Source organism: Platichthys flesus, chromosome 19, assembly GCF_949316205.1.
Source record: "Platichthys flesus chromosome 19, fPlaFle2.1, whole genome shotgun sequence".
Lineage (NCBI taxonomy): Eukaryota > Metazoa > Chordata > Actinopteri > Pleuronectiformes > Pleuronectidae > Platichthys > Platichthys flesus.
This window is the reverse complement of record NC_084963.1, coordinates 5,626,759-5,644,365: the sequence shown is the minus strand read 5'-3', so window position 1 is coordinate 5,644,365 and position 17,607 is coordinate 5,626,759. Positions and strand designations below refer to the sequence as shown.

The 17,607-nt window shown below is 42.6% G+C and overlaps 2 protein-coding genes across 2 annotated transcripts; one reads left to right on the top strand and one right to left on the bottom strand.

Annotated features, from left to right (window-relative positions):
- The first annotated feature begins 10,844 nt into the window (after window positions 1-10,844).
- On the top strand, window positions 10,845-14,079 carry LOC133974951 (eukaryotic translation initiation factor 4E-binding protein 1-like). The gene is made up of 3 exons (XM_062412776.1): window positions 10,845-11,081; window positions 13,399-13,593; window positions 13,690-14,079. The coding sequence occupies exons 1-3, from the start codon at window positions 10,946-10,948 to the stop codon at window positions 13,719-13,721; spliced, it is 363 nt and encodes a 120-aa protein (XP_062268760.1). The 5' UTR covers window positions 10,845-10,945; the 3' UTR covers window positions 13,722-14,079.
- Window positions 14,080-15,243: 1,164 nt separating this feature from the next.
- LOC133975336 (nodal homolog 2-A-like) lies at window positions 15,244-16,941 on the bottom strand. Its single transcript, XM_062413267.1, has 3 exons — window positions 16,665-16,941; window positions 15,524-16,254; window positions 15,244-15,396 (listed from the first exon to the last, which is right to left on the bottom strand). Exons 1-3 carry the CDS (start codon window positions 16,939-16,941, stop codon window positions 15,244-15,246), a joined length of 1,161 nt encoding a protein of 386 aa, XP_062269251.1.
- Window positions 16,942-17,607: the final 666 nt, after the last annotated feature.

The following is a 17,607-nucleotide window of genomic DNA, read 5'->3' as shown; positions in this document are numbered from 1 at the left end:
AAAGAAAAAGTCAACTAGACTAAGGCATGATGATTCTTCTTCTTCTTCTTTTCTACAAAAAAAACTAAATGTCAGTAAAATAACCGAGAAAAAAAAAAAAAGCAACAAAAAGTGCTTCCTGTGAACTGTAATCGCATGATGACTGCTGGTGCATGCCCTTTGACCTTTTGAACTGTCATTATCTACAAACTGGAGGGGTGCAAGGTTGAGTCGCCCGAGACGGCCCGAGACTCAACGCGTGGGCCGCGTTGAGTCTCGGGCCATTTTAAGGACCTAACCCCCCCCCCCCCCCCGACTGGATTGTTTGTGTCAGCGAGTTGAGTACAAAAACACTGCAGCCAAAAAATAAGAGTCCCCCACTGGATGGTTCTGTAAACAGCTCCGCCTCCGCTGAGCCGACCGACGCTTCTCCCACCGGACCCCCCCCCCCCCCCCCCCAATTACTCTCTAATGTGATATATGCACTCTATGCTACGTGGACATGTGTCGGTATGTGTATGTGTGCGTTCGTGTGCGTGTTATTTCTTCTCTGACGCATGTGTTCCTTGCTTGGCGCTGAGGCCCCTGCCCCATGATTGGCTGCTTTGCCCCCCCCCCCCCCCCCCCCCCCCTGTGATGTCACGGCGCGCTCAGTGCTGGAGTGAGAAAGCCGCTGTGCCGCCCCCTGCTGGTGCGTGTTCCTGTCTGCGTGTAGCTGACGTCTCTACTTCCTCGCTTCTTGTCGGTCGTTTCTTTGGGACGTGTCTGATCCACCTCAGTGTCGCAGCATTGTTTTGACTTTGGGGAAGGGGGGTTGGTTGCTTGATTGTATTGTGCAGCAGCTCCACAACACAAAGGTTCCACTTTTTGCCCCCCCCCCTCCCCTTCTTCCATCCACCTTCTTAATCAGTAGCCTCAATCGATATGCAGTAAAATCACAGGCGTCTCCATCAGCAGCTCCTCCATCTCATCTTCAAATCTCTGTGTGTGCTCCTTGTGTTCTCTGCAGTGGCTGTAGCACCTCACTGTCGACCTCCCAGTAGAAAGTGGGTGATTGAGAGAGAAAAGGAAAAACATGGAGGTTGAGAGGATTTGGTGCTTTGAAGGATTTAATGTGCAACAGCATCGCGCTGCCTCTGCTGCGGCATTTGTGATTGTGAACGGAACTGTGCAAACGAGCATAGACAGGTAGCACTGTGATCGTTCCTATTACCACTGACCCCAGACTGTGAAGACACAAAAACATTCACACACACACACACACAAGGAAAAGCACACATGTTCCCACATAATGAGAAACACATTATTAGGATTAAATGATTATCGCCTGGTCAGAGTGTCGGATGGTTTTTGGAGTTTGCCACAGCAATAAAACTGGAAGGCGGGGACACTGAAGATGGACACCAGGGTGTGTGTACATGACGGATGTGGTTCTGAAATCATCAGTGAAGACGGGAAACATCTGGACAAACAGGACCGGAGTTTGGCACCGGACAGCCCTAGTGTACCTGACCGGCCCGTCGACCTTGATGTGACGGAGTCCGAGGGGGGAGCGATGACGCAAGATCAGAGGACTCAGCTGTAGCAGCGTGGGAACCTGGAGGCCTGAGCAGGAGTTGTTTGTCTTGCAGCACCTAACGTAGCAAAAAAAAAATATAAACCAGGACACGTCGACGTCACACAACCCGAGAGAGTCTGCTGCTGCCGATAAGGTGGAAACCACCAACTGCATTTTCTTTTTCTGTGTTTCACGTATTTAAAAAAAGTCCCACTTTTTGTTCCCTTCATCTCTGCCGGTCACTCACTTTATGCAGAACCCGAAGGCAGCGCGGTGAAGGGGTCACATCATAGTAGCACACATCTCCCTGGAATTCAAAATCCCAATATTTATCTCATGAGTACTGTAAAACGCTACTGTAGCCTGAGTGACTGAGACACCGAGTGACCTAACACACATCACGTGAATGCACGGATTCTCCACGCCTCATCTGATAGAGCACTTATTACATATCACACGTTTTCCACTGTTCCTCCACTCAGGTTTTCAGTTCTGCTCGGTCAGAATCAAGAGGTTTCTGTTTTTTTCAGTTCTGCGTCCTCCTCTCAGAGACTGTGGGACACGACGGGAGCGTTTCGGGGTCGGACTCCGCTGTTTCAGCCGTGTTTTAGCGGAGCAGGGACGCGTGGGACGGGGTTTGAAGAGGGATGGTTTGAATGCGAGTTTGTGTGGGTGTGTGTGTGAGAGTTATTTCGATTCAAATACCAAAAAGTACACAGAGGACTGAGTGTGTGGTCAGTAACCACGTCTCTGTGCCCTGTGCATGCAAACCTGTGTGTGGAGAGAGACCCCTCCTCGTCCACTGCTCAGCTCCTCCTGAGAACTGACACTTCCGTTTGTTGTGATCATCCAAATTCATAAAAAAAAATAAAGGAACCAAAAGTTTTAGTGATGGTGAAACGTTTCTCCCATTTCAACAAGACAATGTAGAAATCTTCCTTTTGTGCAGTTTTCTGTCTGAAGAGGAAAACTCAGATCGTAAAGAGTTTCAGTTGAGTTACAATTATTATTATTTTTTACCTAAAAGAATCAACAGAGTTGAGTCTTTAATTCTGATGGATAGTATAGTTTATTTATCCCCCAATCACTAAATCAATGCACTCTACTTTAATCTATTGGTCTTTTACTGTGTCTTAATCCTTAAGATTTTCATGTTGGATTATACCCTATAATTCATATATGTAATGACACATATTTAGCATATTTACATGTGGGATTGTCTGATTGATTTAAGTGATGGGGCCAAATTGGTCTCCCATGCACAAAGGATGCAGAAGACACATCTCACTCAAAGTGCAAGACAACATTCAATTTATTTGCCTTCTTAGATTTCCCCCGTGAATCTTATCAATCCTCCCGCCTTGTTGTAGGTTCTCACACTTTTACAACAGTGGGGATAATACATGCAAGTCATTAAAAATGTCAAGCCGTGATTAGCATGATCACGCAAAGTTGCGTAGACAAGTCTAATATGGTGGCAAACCCTACAAATTGAAAATTGGTGGTTCAACGGCTTAATTCTTTGGCGAATGCCTTTTGCAATAAGTGTAGCAAATTTGATGCTTTAATCACAAAATGCACACGAAGACAACGAGGATGTGGAAAGTACAAATATCAGAAAATATAACTCAATTGTTCAACATAAGAGTTTAGACTCAAACCTTCTGCGGTGGCTAACACCCGTCATTCCAAACCCAACCTCTAGGGCATGTTTTAGTCACACCCCTATGTTGTTACCACCACTAACCACAGGTGTCGCCAAAGAGGCATTATCCTCTTGTTCATTTTGCAGTTAAAAGACCAGATGTCAAGCGATTTCAAAATCATATAAAAAGTTCTCTAAGAAAAATTATGTATAAAGCAAATTAATGTAAATTATCACTCGTTTGAATTTGCGATTGAGGTGATTAGTGATGAATTAACTCCACCATGTTTTTGTTGTATGGATCCCATGATACGTGTGTGTGTGAGACTGTGTGTGTGTGTGGTGCTTGGTTTTACACCTGGTTGGATCGGAGGGTATAGAAGAGTGAGGATTTGACTCGAGAGGACGTGTAACCTGCGACAACGTATTTTAAAAAAGAGTATTGTAAAATTTTAACTGTTGCGAAGAATAGAAGATCACCTATACTCCTTTAGAATGGATACATGACGATGTAAACGCAATATCATATTACTCTATCCTAAGGAATGCAACCGCGCACATGCACAAAAAAATATGTTTTTATGAAAATATGTGTATAAATATATGACAAAATATATTTAATTAGAATGCTATGCACCCTCATAGAGCTGTTATGGATGTTCTTTAAGCATTATCTAGACTAGGCCAACGCCCATGATCATGGGGAATGTAGAGGCTTCGTAGCTATGACCACTTGTTTTCTTTTCTTTTGTATTGTCCTGGAAGGAGGAGAAACAAACGTGAATATGTATACAAGCCTTTCAAATCAGAGTCCTTCTGACATGACGATATGTATAGATCATCTTACCCTGTACACCAGCTCAAACCATTTACAAGACTTAATAAACAAAGATGTGACAAAGAACACGTGTCTGATTTCACTGATGCACTAAAAACTATTTATTGGTGTAAAACAAGACAGAAAAAAGACCTGAAAACAAAAGGCTCTGAAAATATGAATGTGTTTCATATAACAGTTGTTTCAGCACTAGTTGTCGTTCCCAGAATTTATTTAAAGGTGAATTTATGTGTTTTTTTTTCTTTAATAATGCAGATGTACCTCCTCAATTTTAATATATGCTCAGAAACAGCTAATGAGAATAAAATGTCCCACTTCTCATTTGTTCGTATGTTTTCAGCTGGGAATTAGCTTTGGTAAGAGTAAGTATGGCATTTTAACATTGTATTTAATACAGCTTCACTTTATGGATACTTGATATGAATGTACTTTTACATATCTCTGTGCCTTTGTAGGAACTGACGGCCGTAAGATAAAGTTGTACCCATCATCCTCATAATAACAATTTCAAGGCATGCTTATGTTGAAAATGACACAAAGATCCAGAAGCATATAGTCAAGTGCTCAAAGTTTCATAACACAAAACAAAATGTCTATATTTATGTCTGTGTATGACAAGGTAAATACAGTTAGTATAAATTATCCACACAATTTCCATTTTTTCCCAGTTAATTCCTGTTAATTCCTGTTAATTCCCGTTAATTCACGTATATTCCCATATATTCCTGTATATTCCCATGGAAAGTTTCCTACTTTGAATATTCCCGGAATTTTGAAACCCTACTCTTGAGTGTTGAATAAACTAAGATAACTTTGCTCTTCATATGAAGTACAGTCCTTCTGGTATTGGAGTTTTGGGATCAATAATTACTTTTTGGAAACTTTCAGTTGTCAGTATACCACAGAATGAATCACAACAATATGTTAACATCATTTATTTAAAGTGTAAATCAAGTTACACATTCAAACATTATAAGAAACAAAACCAATGCTGTAATACTGTAAAGAGAATATAAACACACAGGCAGATGCAATTCATTTGACTATAAAAATGTACTTAAATATTGATATAGTTAAATGACATTCTCATTATATGACTTATGCACAGGACTTGTCGGGATGAGGGATTTGATTTGGGGAGTTGGTGGCACGATGGTGGGGGAGCGCGGTCCTCATACAGGGCTGGTGGACTCTGGTTGGAACCCAGCGTCTTACCTCAAGTCCAGCTCACAGTAAACAGCTTTACGTTTTCAGTTCATCTTGGATCTCATTCACCATGGTGGAACTCACTCTTTGTGAATTCCTGGTTGGATACAGACTGGAGAGTCACAATCTGTTCTTCACCAGCGTGCCTGAGATTGAGAACCAGGATTGTCTGTCTTTATCCAAACTGGTAGTCATTCTTCGTCTTCATCACAGACACAATTTCAGCAACACATTGAGGTGGGTCGCTGATGCTGTCATCAAAACTGCCCTGACGAAGCAGCCAGTCACTGTGGTGGCAAAGAAGGGCATGTGGCACCAGATCCTCCTGAGCTATTCAGGAGGGAGAGCAGGCTGATTCACCTCAACACAAGCTTTCTTCTCCTCAGGCCCTTGGTCCTGCTCGACTTGCCTTTTCCTTTTGGTGACAGCAGATCTCCCCAATGCTGCAGAAGCAGCACTGGCAACAAGGACCTTCCTTTCCACCATGTCGGCATCTCCTCGACTTCTTGCAGCGCTCTGATACTCGAGTAACGTGATTTTCCTCTTGGCAACATTCAGAGGTGCTGCTCTGAATCGGTTCGTGTTTTCAACAATAGAGTCTAACTCTCCCTGATTGAAGGTGGGATCCAGGGCTTCTTTAATGGACTTCTCCTTAGTCGCGATCATTTCAAGTGTTGGAACTTTCGTCCCAGCCGCTCGTTTCCACTGCTCAAACTCACTCTTTTTGAATTCCAGGTTGGATACAGACCAGAGAGTCACAATCTGTTCTTCACCAGCGTGCCTGAGATTGAGAACCAGGTCTGTCCATTTTGATCCCATCTGGTAGTTCTTCTTTGCCTTCATCACAGACACAATTTCAGCAACACAAGGAGGTGGTTGGCTGTTGCTGTCTTCAAAAACTGCCCTGACGAAGCAGCCGGTCACAGTGGTGGCAAAGTAGGGCATGTGGCTCCATTTCACCAGCATTGTGTTGGACAGGCAGATCCTCCTGAGGTCTTCAGGACGGAGAGCAGGCTGAGTCACCTCTCCATGAGCTTTCTTCTCCCCAGGCCCTTTGCCGTGCTCGACCTGCCTTTTCTGTTTGGTGCCAGCAGATCTCCCCGACCCTGCAGAAGCAGCACTGGCAACAAGGACCTTCCTTTCCACCACGTCGGCATCTCCTCGACTTCTTGCAGCGCTCCGTTTAGCGACTGGTTGGAGTTCCCTCTTGGCATCATTCAGAGGTGCTGCTCGGAATCGGTTCTTCTGGGTGACAATAAAGTCTAACTCTTCCTGAGTGAAGGTGTGATCCAGGGCTTCTTTAATGGACTTCTCCTTACTCGCGATCATTTCTGATGTTGGAACTTTCGTCCCAGCCGCTATCATCGCCCGTTTCCACTGCTTGAACTCACTCTTTGTGAATTCCTGGTTGGATACAGACCTGAGAGTCACAATCTGTTCTTCACCAGCGTGCCGGAGATTGAGAACCAGGTTTGTCCGTTTTGATCCAAACTTGTAGTCATTCTTCATCTCAATCACAGACACAATTTCAGCAACACATTGAGGTGGGTCGCTGATGCTGGCATCAAAAACTGCCCTGACGAAGCAACCGGTCACAGTGGTGGCAAAGAAGGGCATGTGGCACCATTTCTTCAGCCTGTTATTGGACAGGCAAATCCTCTTGAGGTCTTCAGGACGGAGAGCAGGCTGAGTCACCTCTCCACAAGCTTTCTTCTCCCCAGGCCCTTTTCCGTTCTTGACCTTCCTTTTCTTTTTGGTGCCAGCATACGACGCAGCTATAGCATCTTCGTCAACAAGGAACAAAATCCTTTTCTCCACTGGAGACATCTCCGTAGAAGGACTTTGGGCTCCTTGAAGGGCCTGAAAAATCACAGAGTTTTCTCAAGAGTCCTGAAAAGTGCAGCTGCTAATCTCACGATCAAAGAAGCAGGTGAGGTTTGTTCAGAGAGAGGATTATTCTCCATGAAGACAACACAAGAAGTCATCCAATATATAGTATTTGATCTCATCAAAGGATAAGTGCATCAATGGATCAGATCAATGGATCAAAGCACCTTTTAGACCATATAGGGTCAAACATAGGATCAGAATTGCCTTTAATAATTCTCATATATGATATCAGTTAAAATAACCCCATCCTATTTCAGTTAATTGCAGTAAAAAAAAATGCACAAACATATATGAATGCATTTTTAATAGTAGTTGCTATAGTCATTATTTAAACGGATGATTTTATTGGTTTTATAACAAACAACTAAAAATGTTATTATCTGGTTAAAAACATTTTCTATTTATGAAGCTTCTGTTTATATTCAATAAACAGAAGCTTCATTAGCTGATGATGCCTCACATTACAATAAGTTGCACAATATGTTTACAGGTAGTTGGTGCCATTGGCGCCATCAGAAGCCATGATAGAATACCCATGTGAGCTTTCCGGCTAAAGCTCCTTCTTATCTAACTGACAATACTTTACTATACTTTGACATTTTTGTTTAGTTTTGACACTTTACTTTATGATGACTTACTGACAAACAGGAGCACAAGTCTTTTACTGCACTTAAATTGTCAAGCAAACATTTGTTGGGCAATAGTGTAAATTAAATCCAGCTTGTGATTAAACATTCCCCCATCGGTTCCCCTCACCGGAAGGTTTGAGATTTTTTGAATCTTACTTGTTGCCTGTATTTTAATTTGTACTTGTCCTCTTCAGAGCCTGTCCGCTTGCTGCTGAAGATCCAACCTGCCTGTCCGCTCACCAGATTAGAACACACTGCCTGGATTCACTGTCAAACCACAGACACTTCCAAGAGCCCTGCGACTCTTTGTCACCTGGCACTTGAGTAATAAACACTTTCTTTGGTTTAACTTTAAAACAGAGTTTGTCTGCATTATGAATAACACGTACTGTATACGTAAGCAATTCAAAGTTGTAATCATCAGCGATCTGTTTGCTTTGTATTCACATCTCCTTCCACCCATTTGAAGTAGTAACAGACAAACCCCTGAAGAGGGAGAATTACAAGTTGGTGTAGCTAACATATGTTTGACAGGACCCTGAATGCCACTGTTCACTTATCCCTTCCCAATAAATAATAAAGAGGTTTGGCTGATATTAATATGATAATCATGTTTAACATTCAAATTTTTTGGGGGGGTAAAGATTCATTAAAACCAACTTGTGACTAATTATGTCGTTAACATTGAACAGTCACTGCCCTCTGGTGGTCAAAAGGAGATACTGTCAAGAGATGAGTTTTCATTCAATTTTAACTACCAGGATTTCCTAAAGGAACTTTCAGATATTCTTTTCAGGTAGTGGGCTCAAACTGTTAAGATGCTGAATGTTGGTGATGCATTTTTCTACCTCTTTACATGAGCTTTCCTGTAAATAAATACATGATCGGAAACTAATCTCAGGTCTAAATCAGTGCACTAGCAATTAATTCATTCCAGTTCAATAGCAGCCTAATCCAGGGTCAGTGCCATAGACTGTAGGTCAGTGCACAGCAGGTCAGGTTAACTCGTACAAAATGTTTCTGCAGTCTAGCAGCGTCATCATTGAATAATCAGAAATAAAATGTATAATAATAAAGTGACAATAACTAATTAAATCGAGCAGATATTTATGGATACTTCCCATTGACCCCAGTATCAACTTACTTGGTTCTTGCCAGGGAACTTAATAAGAAATATTGGGAAAAGCACAGTTCTATAAATGTTTAGTTTAACAAAGAGTTCACGTTTCCAAAAATGTTTTTTTTTTTTTTTTTTTTTTTTTTTTTTGCGTTTCCAAAAATGTTTGGCACTGAAATGTCCCGTGAGATGCAGAAATATGAGTTGGAAAAGTAATGATTTTAACTTTGCACAAGTTCTACACACAAAAAAATTTACAATATAACACACTAGAAGAAAGAAAAACACATCAGGTATATGAAATGAAGAAGTGATATAATAATTAAATGAGTCCAGCATAAAAACAGACAAAACAACAGTTTCAAACTGAGAGGATGGCGTCTTTAATCAGTGTATCGTTGACAATAGAGCAAATTATGTTAGTTAAAATATCAGTTGTGTTGAGAGAAAATGTGGGACAGCCAACATTACATACAAGTGAAACAACAATAACTTAAAGAAAAGAGGCATTTACACAGGACGTCACACACCGCACACACTCGCAGAAGCCATTAGCTTTACATTAACAAAATCAACAGTCACACTGCCAGTTCAGTCGAGCAGTTCTGAACATTTTCCGTTGGTAAAAAAATGGCCATTCAGACAAAAATAATAAAACAATAATAGTATCTGGTGAGGTCGTCTTGCTAACCTCTCCTCTCTGCTTCCTGTCCATCGAGCCGTTGTATGTACACGCTAGAGGGCAACATAATAAACTTATGTTGGTGCTAAATGAAATCTTAAATGAACACCAATGCCAAATTTCCAAACAATTCACCAAACACCTGTTGCGATGTTTTGTTCAAAACCTGAGGATGACGAGTGTCGACAGGATTCATCCTCTGGGTAATGTGAATAAACCTTCTTGCCACTTCTTCCATTAGCTGGTGAGATATTTCAGCCTGGACCCAAGTCGACACTGACGTCCCTCAAAACAACAAGTGATGCATTCATTTGCCGCCTTTTTATTTCCTCAAACCACAGCTCGAGATTGGCCTTAAAACAAAAACATGAGTTTCTTGTGAGGTCACCAGCTCCTCACTCACGACTCAGCGACGTGACTCAACACACCTGCGAACCGGAGTGACGCCCAATGGAGGAGCACTGAGCAGGAAGATGAAAAGCTCAGAGATTAACTCCAAAATAAAGGCATTAAAAGGAGTGGAAGTGGTGTCGTTGTGCACATCCACACGGCCCCACTAGTCTGTGTTAGTTTCTCTAGAGTTAATTGTGATTATCAGCAGCTCTGCTCTCAACAACTGCCAACGCACTGCTGGTTCGTGTCGTTGTGAGTCTCACTTTTCTGCCTCTGGTTTGGTTTTATATAAACCCCGAAGGAAAAACAAACAAAAACACCCACTACTCGTTTGTCACATAATAATGCTAAACCTTTTCTTATCAAAGAAGAAATTACCCCAAACAGGCAGAAAAGACAAGAATATGACAAAGATAAAAACAAAAGGTTGTAAATAATACGCAGAACATAAAGGGTGTATTTGTATGAATATTTACAAAAACAAATCCTCTGCCTCGGTTCAATGGGTTTAATAATTGGCTGGGTCTGATAGTAAAAGCTTGATTAACCCTTTGGTTCGAGGTGAGATGTGGTACCGGCTCCATCTGCTGATATCAGTGAAAACATGGTCAATAAATCTGAGAGGTATTTAGGTGAAAGGTCATTTGAGGCCTTGGGAGCATATTATTAAAATCAATATGAAATTAAATAGGGAAACACAGGGAGGGTGTTCTTTAATATATATGTTTGATAAATGTGTGACATGATTAGCACATGTTTATTTTCATTATTTAGTTTGATCCTTGTTTTCCCTGTATCTGTAGAGCTGTAGTCATCAGACCAGGAAGAGAACTACAACTCCCAGCTCCTGTGCCGCCCCCTGCTCTCAGCCAATCACGGCCGTCCGCACCACGTGCCCTTTAGCAGGAAGTCGCCGGGTTGTTTTGGCTTTTTCTCTCCACGTGGAGCCTCGAGGAAACTTCTTCCGTGAGTTCAGCGTCCTGCACAACCGACCCGGAGCTGAGAGACATGTCAGCGGGAGGACGCACCACCACGAGCCGGGACATCCCCGCGGTCCGGCGGGTCGCGATCCACGATGCTGCCAACATGCCGCTGGACTACTCCACGACCCCCGGGGGGACACTGTTCAGCACCACGCCAGGAGGTAAAGCTCGGGGAGCGGGTCAATGTCAGAGGGAAGTCGCTCCACAAATGTCCATACGTCTTATATCATCCGGCTGAGTCCATGGCTTCTTTAAATCAAACTAATACTTTTACAAGATGTCAGATTTTTCACTTTCATGTTGTTGGTTCTGCAGAAAAACAGTGAAGTGCTGGATCTGTGATTTAATGTGATCGGACAGAAACTTAATATTTTATATTTAATATTAGACCCTCACATTCTGGACCATCCTTCTGCACAGCAGCTGTCGTTTTATGTTGATGTTGTATATTAAAAAACATCATCTGGGATTTAAATTTTCTATAACAACACGTTCATTGCAAAAGTTCCTCTTCCTCTTTTTGATTTGAAGAACGATTTTGATGTGACACTTTTAAGAAGCAGATTTTATATGTGCTGCACGGTTGTGTTGTGTTCCTCAGTGGATGTGTTGTTGTAATGAAGAGCAGGTCTCTGCACCCAGACCCTGCACAATGTAATCTCTCAATAACTTTATTTTCCTACATGCACCTTGCAAATATTTTTTATTTGCAGCTCATATGTAAAGTGACTGTGTAGTTGCACGTTTTTTATTTGCAAATATTCAAATTACAAATAAATGTGTTCAATCTGACGCTCTGTTCGTTCAAATATGAATTACCTTCATCTTTTCCATAATTTAAACCGGTAGAGAAGTCGCACGTGATCAGATTTTTAAATCCTAAGTGGTTTCATGTATATTTCATAGGTTTATGTCGACTCGCTCCTGCTGAAAGCTTAATGTCACACATTGTGTTCCTGATGTCATCGTCCCGTAGCTCTGTATTATTACACAATCAACGACTGTGTGGTCAAATATAGAACTGTACTCAGTCATATCGTATTTATAGTCTTGTTATTACGACACACTGTTGTAGAGCTGCAGCAACATGTTTACGAGATGTGGCGGGTCACTCGTCCACATCATTGAATTTACATATTAAGTGTATAATGTCTTTACCTGGAACATTGGTAGTTGCTAGAAATGACCAGACTCTCACAACCAGTCACTGTTTTGGATTAAGATCAAACTAAGATGAATTTATATCAGACCCCAGCTGGTATGGATTTTTTAGGGTTGGTGGCGATACTGATAATAGCAGGTAAAAAGTTTTTCAATATCAATTTATCCAAATTGCAATAATTCTTAAGATTTCTTTATCAAACCCGTCTGACAACGAAATGAAATTGTGTCTTCACATTTTATCCATACACTTTATTATAAATAACTATAAATTTAAAAAGCACGTAGAACTTGGATCAAGACAACAATAATATACATAATTTGCCCTCCAGCTAAAGGCTTTTTTTTCTGTATTGTTTATTCTGTTACAATTAAAGTTAGAACGGTTCAGTGTTTTTAGTGACATCTAGTGGTGAAGTTGCACGTTGCAGCTCACCCTCAGCTTCCAAACATGAGAGCAAACCTGTGCTCGCTTCAGTTGTCATAAAAACTCAAATGTCTTTAGTTTGTCCAGATGGGGCTACTGTAAAAAACATGGTGCGTCCGTAGAGAGGACCTGCTCCTGCTGTAAATATAAAGTATTTCAATATAAAGGGCCGATTCTAGGGTTAATAAAACTACAGTTATTAAAAGTGAAAACATCCCTAGGATTATTTAATATTGAATTTCTGCCAGTAGATCCCTTTCACCTAAATCTTACACACTGGATCTTTTAATTAGTTGGAAACAACAATTTATTTTTATTCACAGAGGTGATGTACAAACTTTCTCCTCAGTCCCAGTTTACCTGTGGCAGTCACATTCTGTTGTTTGACCCAGTTTCACTCAGACGTCCACACGCTGGAGGCCGTGGGAAACACCTGTATGGTGATAACAGTAAAGACGAGTTGTGAGAACGTTCATACTAAAGTGCACATGTTGATCTGGACTGATACCGTGTTCTGCAACTCATCCACCTGGGATCAGTTTTACCCTGAAATAAACCGAATCGGGTCGCTGAAGGTTTGTTGACGTCACTGATACGAATGTGAAATAACAAGGTGGGACAATGACAGACGTGTGTGGACGTGTGTGGACATGTATAGAGAGGGGACACAGTGGACAACCACTATAACGGGGGGTTACTGGAGCCTGATGCCAGGATGTAGAAAGTTATCTGCTGTGGTAGATGATCCTGAACACAAATATTTTTCCATGAAACTAAATGTACAATATCGTATTTTAATTTCTCTACACTTGATCCTATTGGTTCAACAAACCAAAAACCATTGAGGAACGATTATCACTGAGCAACCTTCCCTCTGCTGCCCCCTGCAGGCACCAGAATCATCTACGACAGGAAGTTCCTCCTGCAGTGTCGGACGTCTCCTCTGACCCGGACGCCTCCCAAGATGCCCGACATCCCCGGCGTCACAAGTCCGCTCAAACTCAACAACTCCCCCGACACGAAGCCGCCCAAACCGACACCGAAGAGCAACACTGACCAAAGCCTGCACACAGAGGACAGCGCAGGTAAAACACGACTGAGACATGAAGTACTATGATGATGATGATTATATGTGTTTTCTCAGTTTCTCTCTCTAACTGTGATGTTTTCCTCTTTTCCAGGAGAAGATGACCAGTTTGAAATGGACATCTGAAGAGAGATAGAGAGACGAGGATAAGAAGAAAAAAAAAAAAAAACATTTTCATTGTTTTTATTTACTGGGATAAAGAAGCTGTGTAAACCTCTTTCAGATTTCTTCTGAAATTAACATGTTTTTTTTTTTAAACCTTATATGTGTAAAAATATAGCTCTTATAAAACAACACTGTTTGTTGAAAGTGAACAGACACTTTGATGGAAGTCGACCTGTGACATACTTAAGTCGCATGTATCTCAGTGTTCCGTTAAAATCAAACCATTTTAGTTTTTTATGTGATTTAACTCATTTAATGATTTTTAAAAAACGTGTCTTTAAATGTTTAATGTTAAACAAATAAAAAACTGAAATCATGAGCTGCACTTTGTAAAGGTGTTTTACCAACTTTTATTTTGTTTAACTAACTTCTCAAAGTGGACCTGCTGGTGTCTTTCATTAGTTGAGCACTCTAAAAGGTCGAGCTTATAGTGAGCGCCCTCTAGTGGATCATGGCACAAACTTCTTATTCACCTCCAGCCTGTTTAAACTAACATCTTTAAGAGTCTCCAACATGGTGAACAAACTTTCCCTGTGTCACAACTAAGACACAGACTTAAATGGGAACTGACAGCCTCTGTAGAGGTCTGATAGATAAGTTCAGTGAGGCAGCTGTATAAATGTGTGAATGTCTTTATAAATCCAGTTCATTTACCTTTTACAACCCAACGTTCAACTGACTAAACACAATGTTTGCTAATTGTTGGAACTGTTTGGTTTCTCTATGATATTGAGGTTGAGACCTGGCTTTGTAAAGTGGTATTTCAAGGTGTTAAACAAATACATTTGATAGATTTATACCAGCCAGGTCACCATCATCATTATTTCTCTAAATAAAGAGAAATATTGTTAAAATACCTTTTTAAGTCTGTATGAAAACAATAGAAGTCTAACAACTTAATTCAAACCTTTGTATAAATACATCAAATAAAACCATGACACACTTTTTTCATGTTAAGAAATAATTTATTGTATTCTGTACATAGCAAACACACAAATGGATCAATGTGACCCAAATAAAGTTAAAGCGCTTTACATTCTGACATCTTTGTCATTTCTATTTAAAAAACATCAGTCCTTCAACAGCTGTCTACGTAAGTCCTCTGGTGTCCAGCTGAGTTCTCTACAGTGCTTCAGTCTGTGACCGTCTTGTGCTTCTGTGGATCAGGATCAACTCTTACAATCCATCGCACCTAATCCTCTACATAATATACTTCAAACATATAATACTATTTGTTATACCAATAGGTTATAGAGCATTGTTTAGTCTAAACAATAGCTCCCTTCTTTAATGTCCTGCGTCCCAGCAGCAGCCTCTGTCCCAGTGTCAAACTGGGCTTCTCTGTAAAGTGCCTGTGGACGTACAGTTCGTCCACTTTGTGCCTCTGAGTAGCTCAGATCTGTAAAATCCTCCGCGCCTGTAGCCAAAGTCCTGTCTTTCTCTAAAAGCCTTTTTTTAAATTGGGGGTGTCTGAGCCTTTTGCTCAGTGGCAGCCGCACTCCTCCACCACCATGTTCTCGTGATGCCTCATGATCATCTTCCCGTTCTCGTAGTACAGCATGGAGAGCGGCGCCAGGCGGGTCGGCGCACACGACAGACACGCCACCTTGTCTGGGTGGTGAAGCTTCAGGAGGCTCTGGATAAGGAAAGAGAAGAAAATGGCTGATTAGAACAAATCCATCCAAGTAGAGCATTGGTTGTATTGTTGAATTAAGTGTTTGTTGTTGCTGCAGATGCTGCACAACGAAAGAAGTGTGTCTTACCTGGACGTATGCATGGTTGGTTGAGGTGAAGGTCTCATCTACTGGAGTAGGACATCGGCCCTCACAGCGAAAAGCGTTGTAGCGTTTTGGATAAACGATCCACTCGCTCCAGCCGATCTTCTGAAAGTCCACCATCATGTCCACCCTCCTGCAGAGAGGACCCTTCTCCTCCACGGTGGACTGGTGAGCATGGGCAGACCTGGGTAGTCTACGTCTCTGCTGCTGGGTGTGATGGTGCCTCTTGGCCCTGAGGCTGCTCATCCCGGAGTCGACCGCCACTTGCTCCCTCTCCAGGCTGACGTACTTGGAGTGCTCTGCTGTGCGGATGAGCGTCGGCATTCGCAGGCTGTTGTTGCTCTGCCTGGAGAAGACCGCCATCATGACCCGGTCGGCTGTAGGATGCTGGACGCCCTCCTCCTCTCCCACCTCGACCTCCACCCTCGGTGCGGAGCGCTCCCCCTGCAGCCAGCGGCGGAGCATCTCCGTCATGTTGAACAGCTTCCAGGAGGAAGGGGAGACCATGGAGCTGGGATGAGCTCGGAGGTGGCCCAGGAGCTGCCTGCTCTCCTGGCAGTTCTTCCCAGAGCAGTGGTAGATGTCCACTGAGGCTCGGGAAGACTCCATGAAGTCCGGCAGGCGGATGCGGAGCTCGGCCAGCTGGACCTCGTCACTTGCAGACATGGAGGAAAGGTCGAAGGTGACGGACCACCTCTTGCCAATCTGATGACAACCTGAAAAACAGAACGGTGAAGAAAGTTAGTCAACATTATTCACAACTTCCAGAACAGAAACTGATGTTACATCACATGAACTTTGTTTTCAAGCTTTCAAAACCCAATTTCTTATTGATCATGTGACCTCCCAGCTTTTATTAACAGAACAGCTTGTATTCCCAGTTGTGGTTTTGCATTAAAATACATTGATCAAGAAGAGTTTGATTCAAGAAATGATTGGATTAAGGGCAGAGATGAATTACCATTTTCACTTTCTAAAGAAATGAATTGAACTGTATATTTAGCATAATCTGAATGAGTAGCTCCCTGTTTCATTCACGCACTGTGTCTCATACTGATACACGCAGCCAGAATAACAAGCTAATTATTACAAGAGTATTATTATTTTAGTTATGATGAACACTTACTTTTAGCGACAAGGCTGACCACCGAGTCGGAGTCGTGCAGAACGAGGTTGTCCTCCGCCCTGCTCACGATGCTGGCCGCCGGTATCCCTGCGTGCCGGTCGTCGGTCAGCATGGTCCGGTAGAGCTGCATCATGTAGAGGGGCAGCCTGGCGCTCTGCCGCCGCAGCACCGTGCGTCTGGAGCCCGCGGCCCGGAACAGAGCGTCGGGCTGAGCCACCACCAAATCCACCAGGAGGAGAAAAAGCGCAAAAGAGAAATCCACAGCGGGAGCCCTCATAGTTCCAGATGTGGTGTTGTCTCCTCCTCAGGTAGAAGCCGAATGGTGCTGATGGGATCCAGAGACTCAGGCTTTATAGGGACACACCTCTTCCCCCTGACGTCCTCTGGAGCACATCTGTCAAGCTGGGTGGATGGAGGGCGTGTGTGATCCACGGGGCCGCTCACACGCCTTTAACGTTGTGTGTCGAAACCAATTGGCCCTTGAAGTGAGGAAGGTGTGAAACCCGCGAAGAGTCCAGTGGCCGTTCTGTACATTAAAGATCCCTTTGATAAGAGGCCCTGGCAATCACATCGCTTAAGGAGATGACGAGCTGCACAACTGCGCAGTGATTAATGGGGACGTAACACGGGAGTTAATCAGAGAGGACTTTATTGTGCTGATCTGTTGTCAGATCAGAAGGAGGGAGAAGACATGAAGGAGGGAGAAGACATGAAGGAGGGAGAAGACATGAAGGAGGGAGAAGACATGAAGGAGGGAGAAGACATGAAGGAGGCCACGTACAGGTCAATATAAGACGCGTTTAAATCTGATGCAACTTGTTCATACGTTTCTTATCTAATTCTCCTGTTTGTTATTTCCTCTTGTTTCCGTTGAAAACCATAAAGGAATCTGTTATAAAAGTTACCTCACAATGACATGATGAGTCTGTATAGAATAGAATAT

Coding starts and splice junctions, on each gene's coding strand:
- LOC133975336 (XM_062413267.1), bottom strand. CDS start 16,941: ATGAGGGCTCCCGCTGTGGATTTCTCTTTTGCGCTTTTTCTCCTCCTG. Junction 16,255..16,664: donor GGTCAGCCTTGTCGCTAAAA/GTAAGTGTTCAT, acceptor TCTGTTTTTCAG/GTTGTCATCAGATTGGCAAG. Junction 15,397..15,523: donor CCAACCATGCATACGTCCAG/GTAAGACACACT, acceptor TTCCTTATCCAG/AGCCTCCTGAAGCTTCACCA.
- LOC133974951 (XM_062412776.1), top strand. CDS start 10,946: ATGTCAGCGGGAGGACGCACCACCACGAGCCGGGACATCCCCGCGGTC. Junction 11,082..13,398: donor GTTCAGCACCACGCCAGGAG/GTAAAGCTCGGG, acceptor TGCCCCCTGCAG/GCACCAGAATCATCTACGAC. Junction 13,594..13,689: donor GCACACAGAGGACAGCGCAG/GTAAAACACGAC, acceptor CCTCTTTTCCAG/GAGAAGATGACCAGTTTGAA.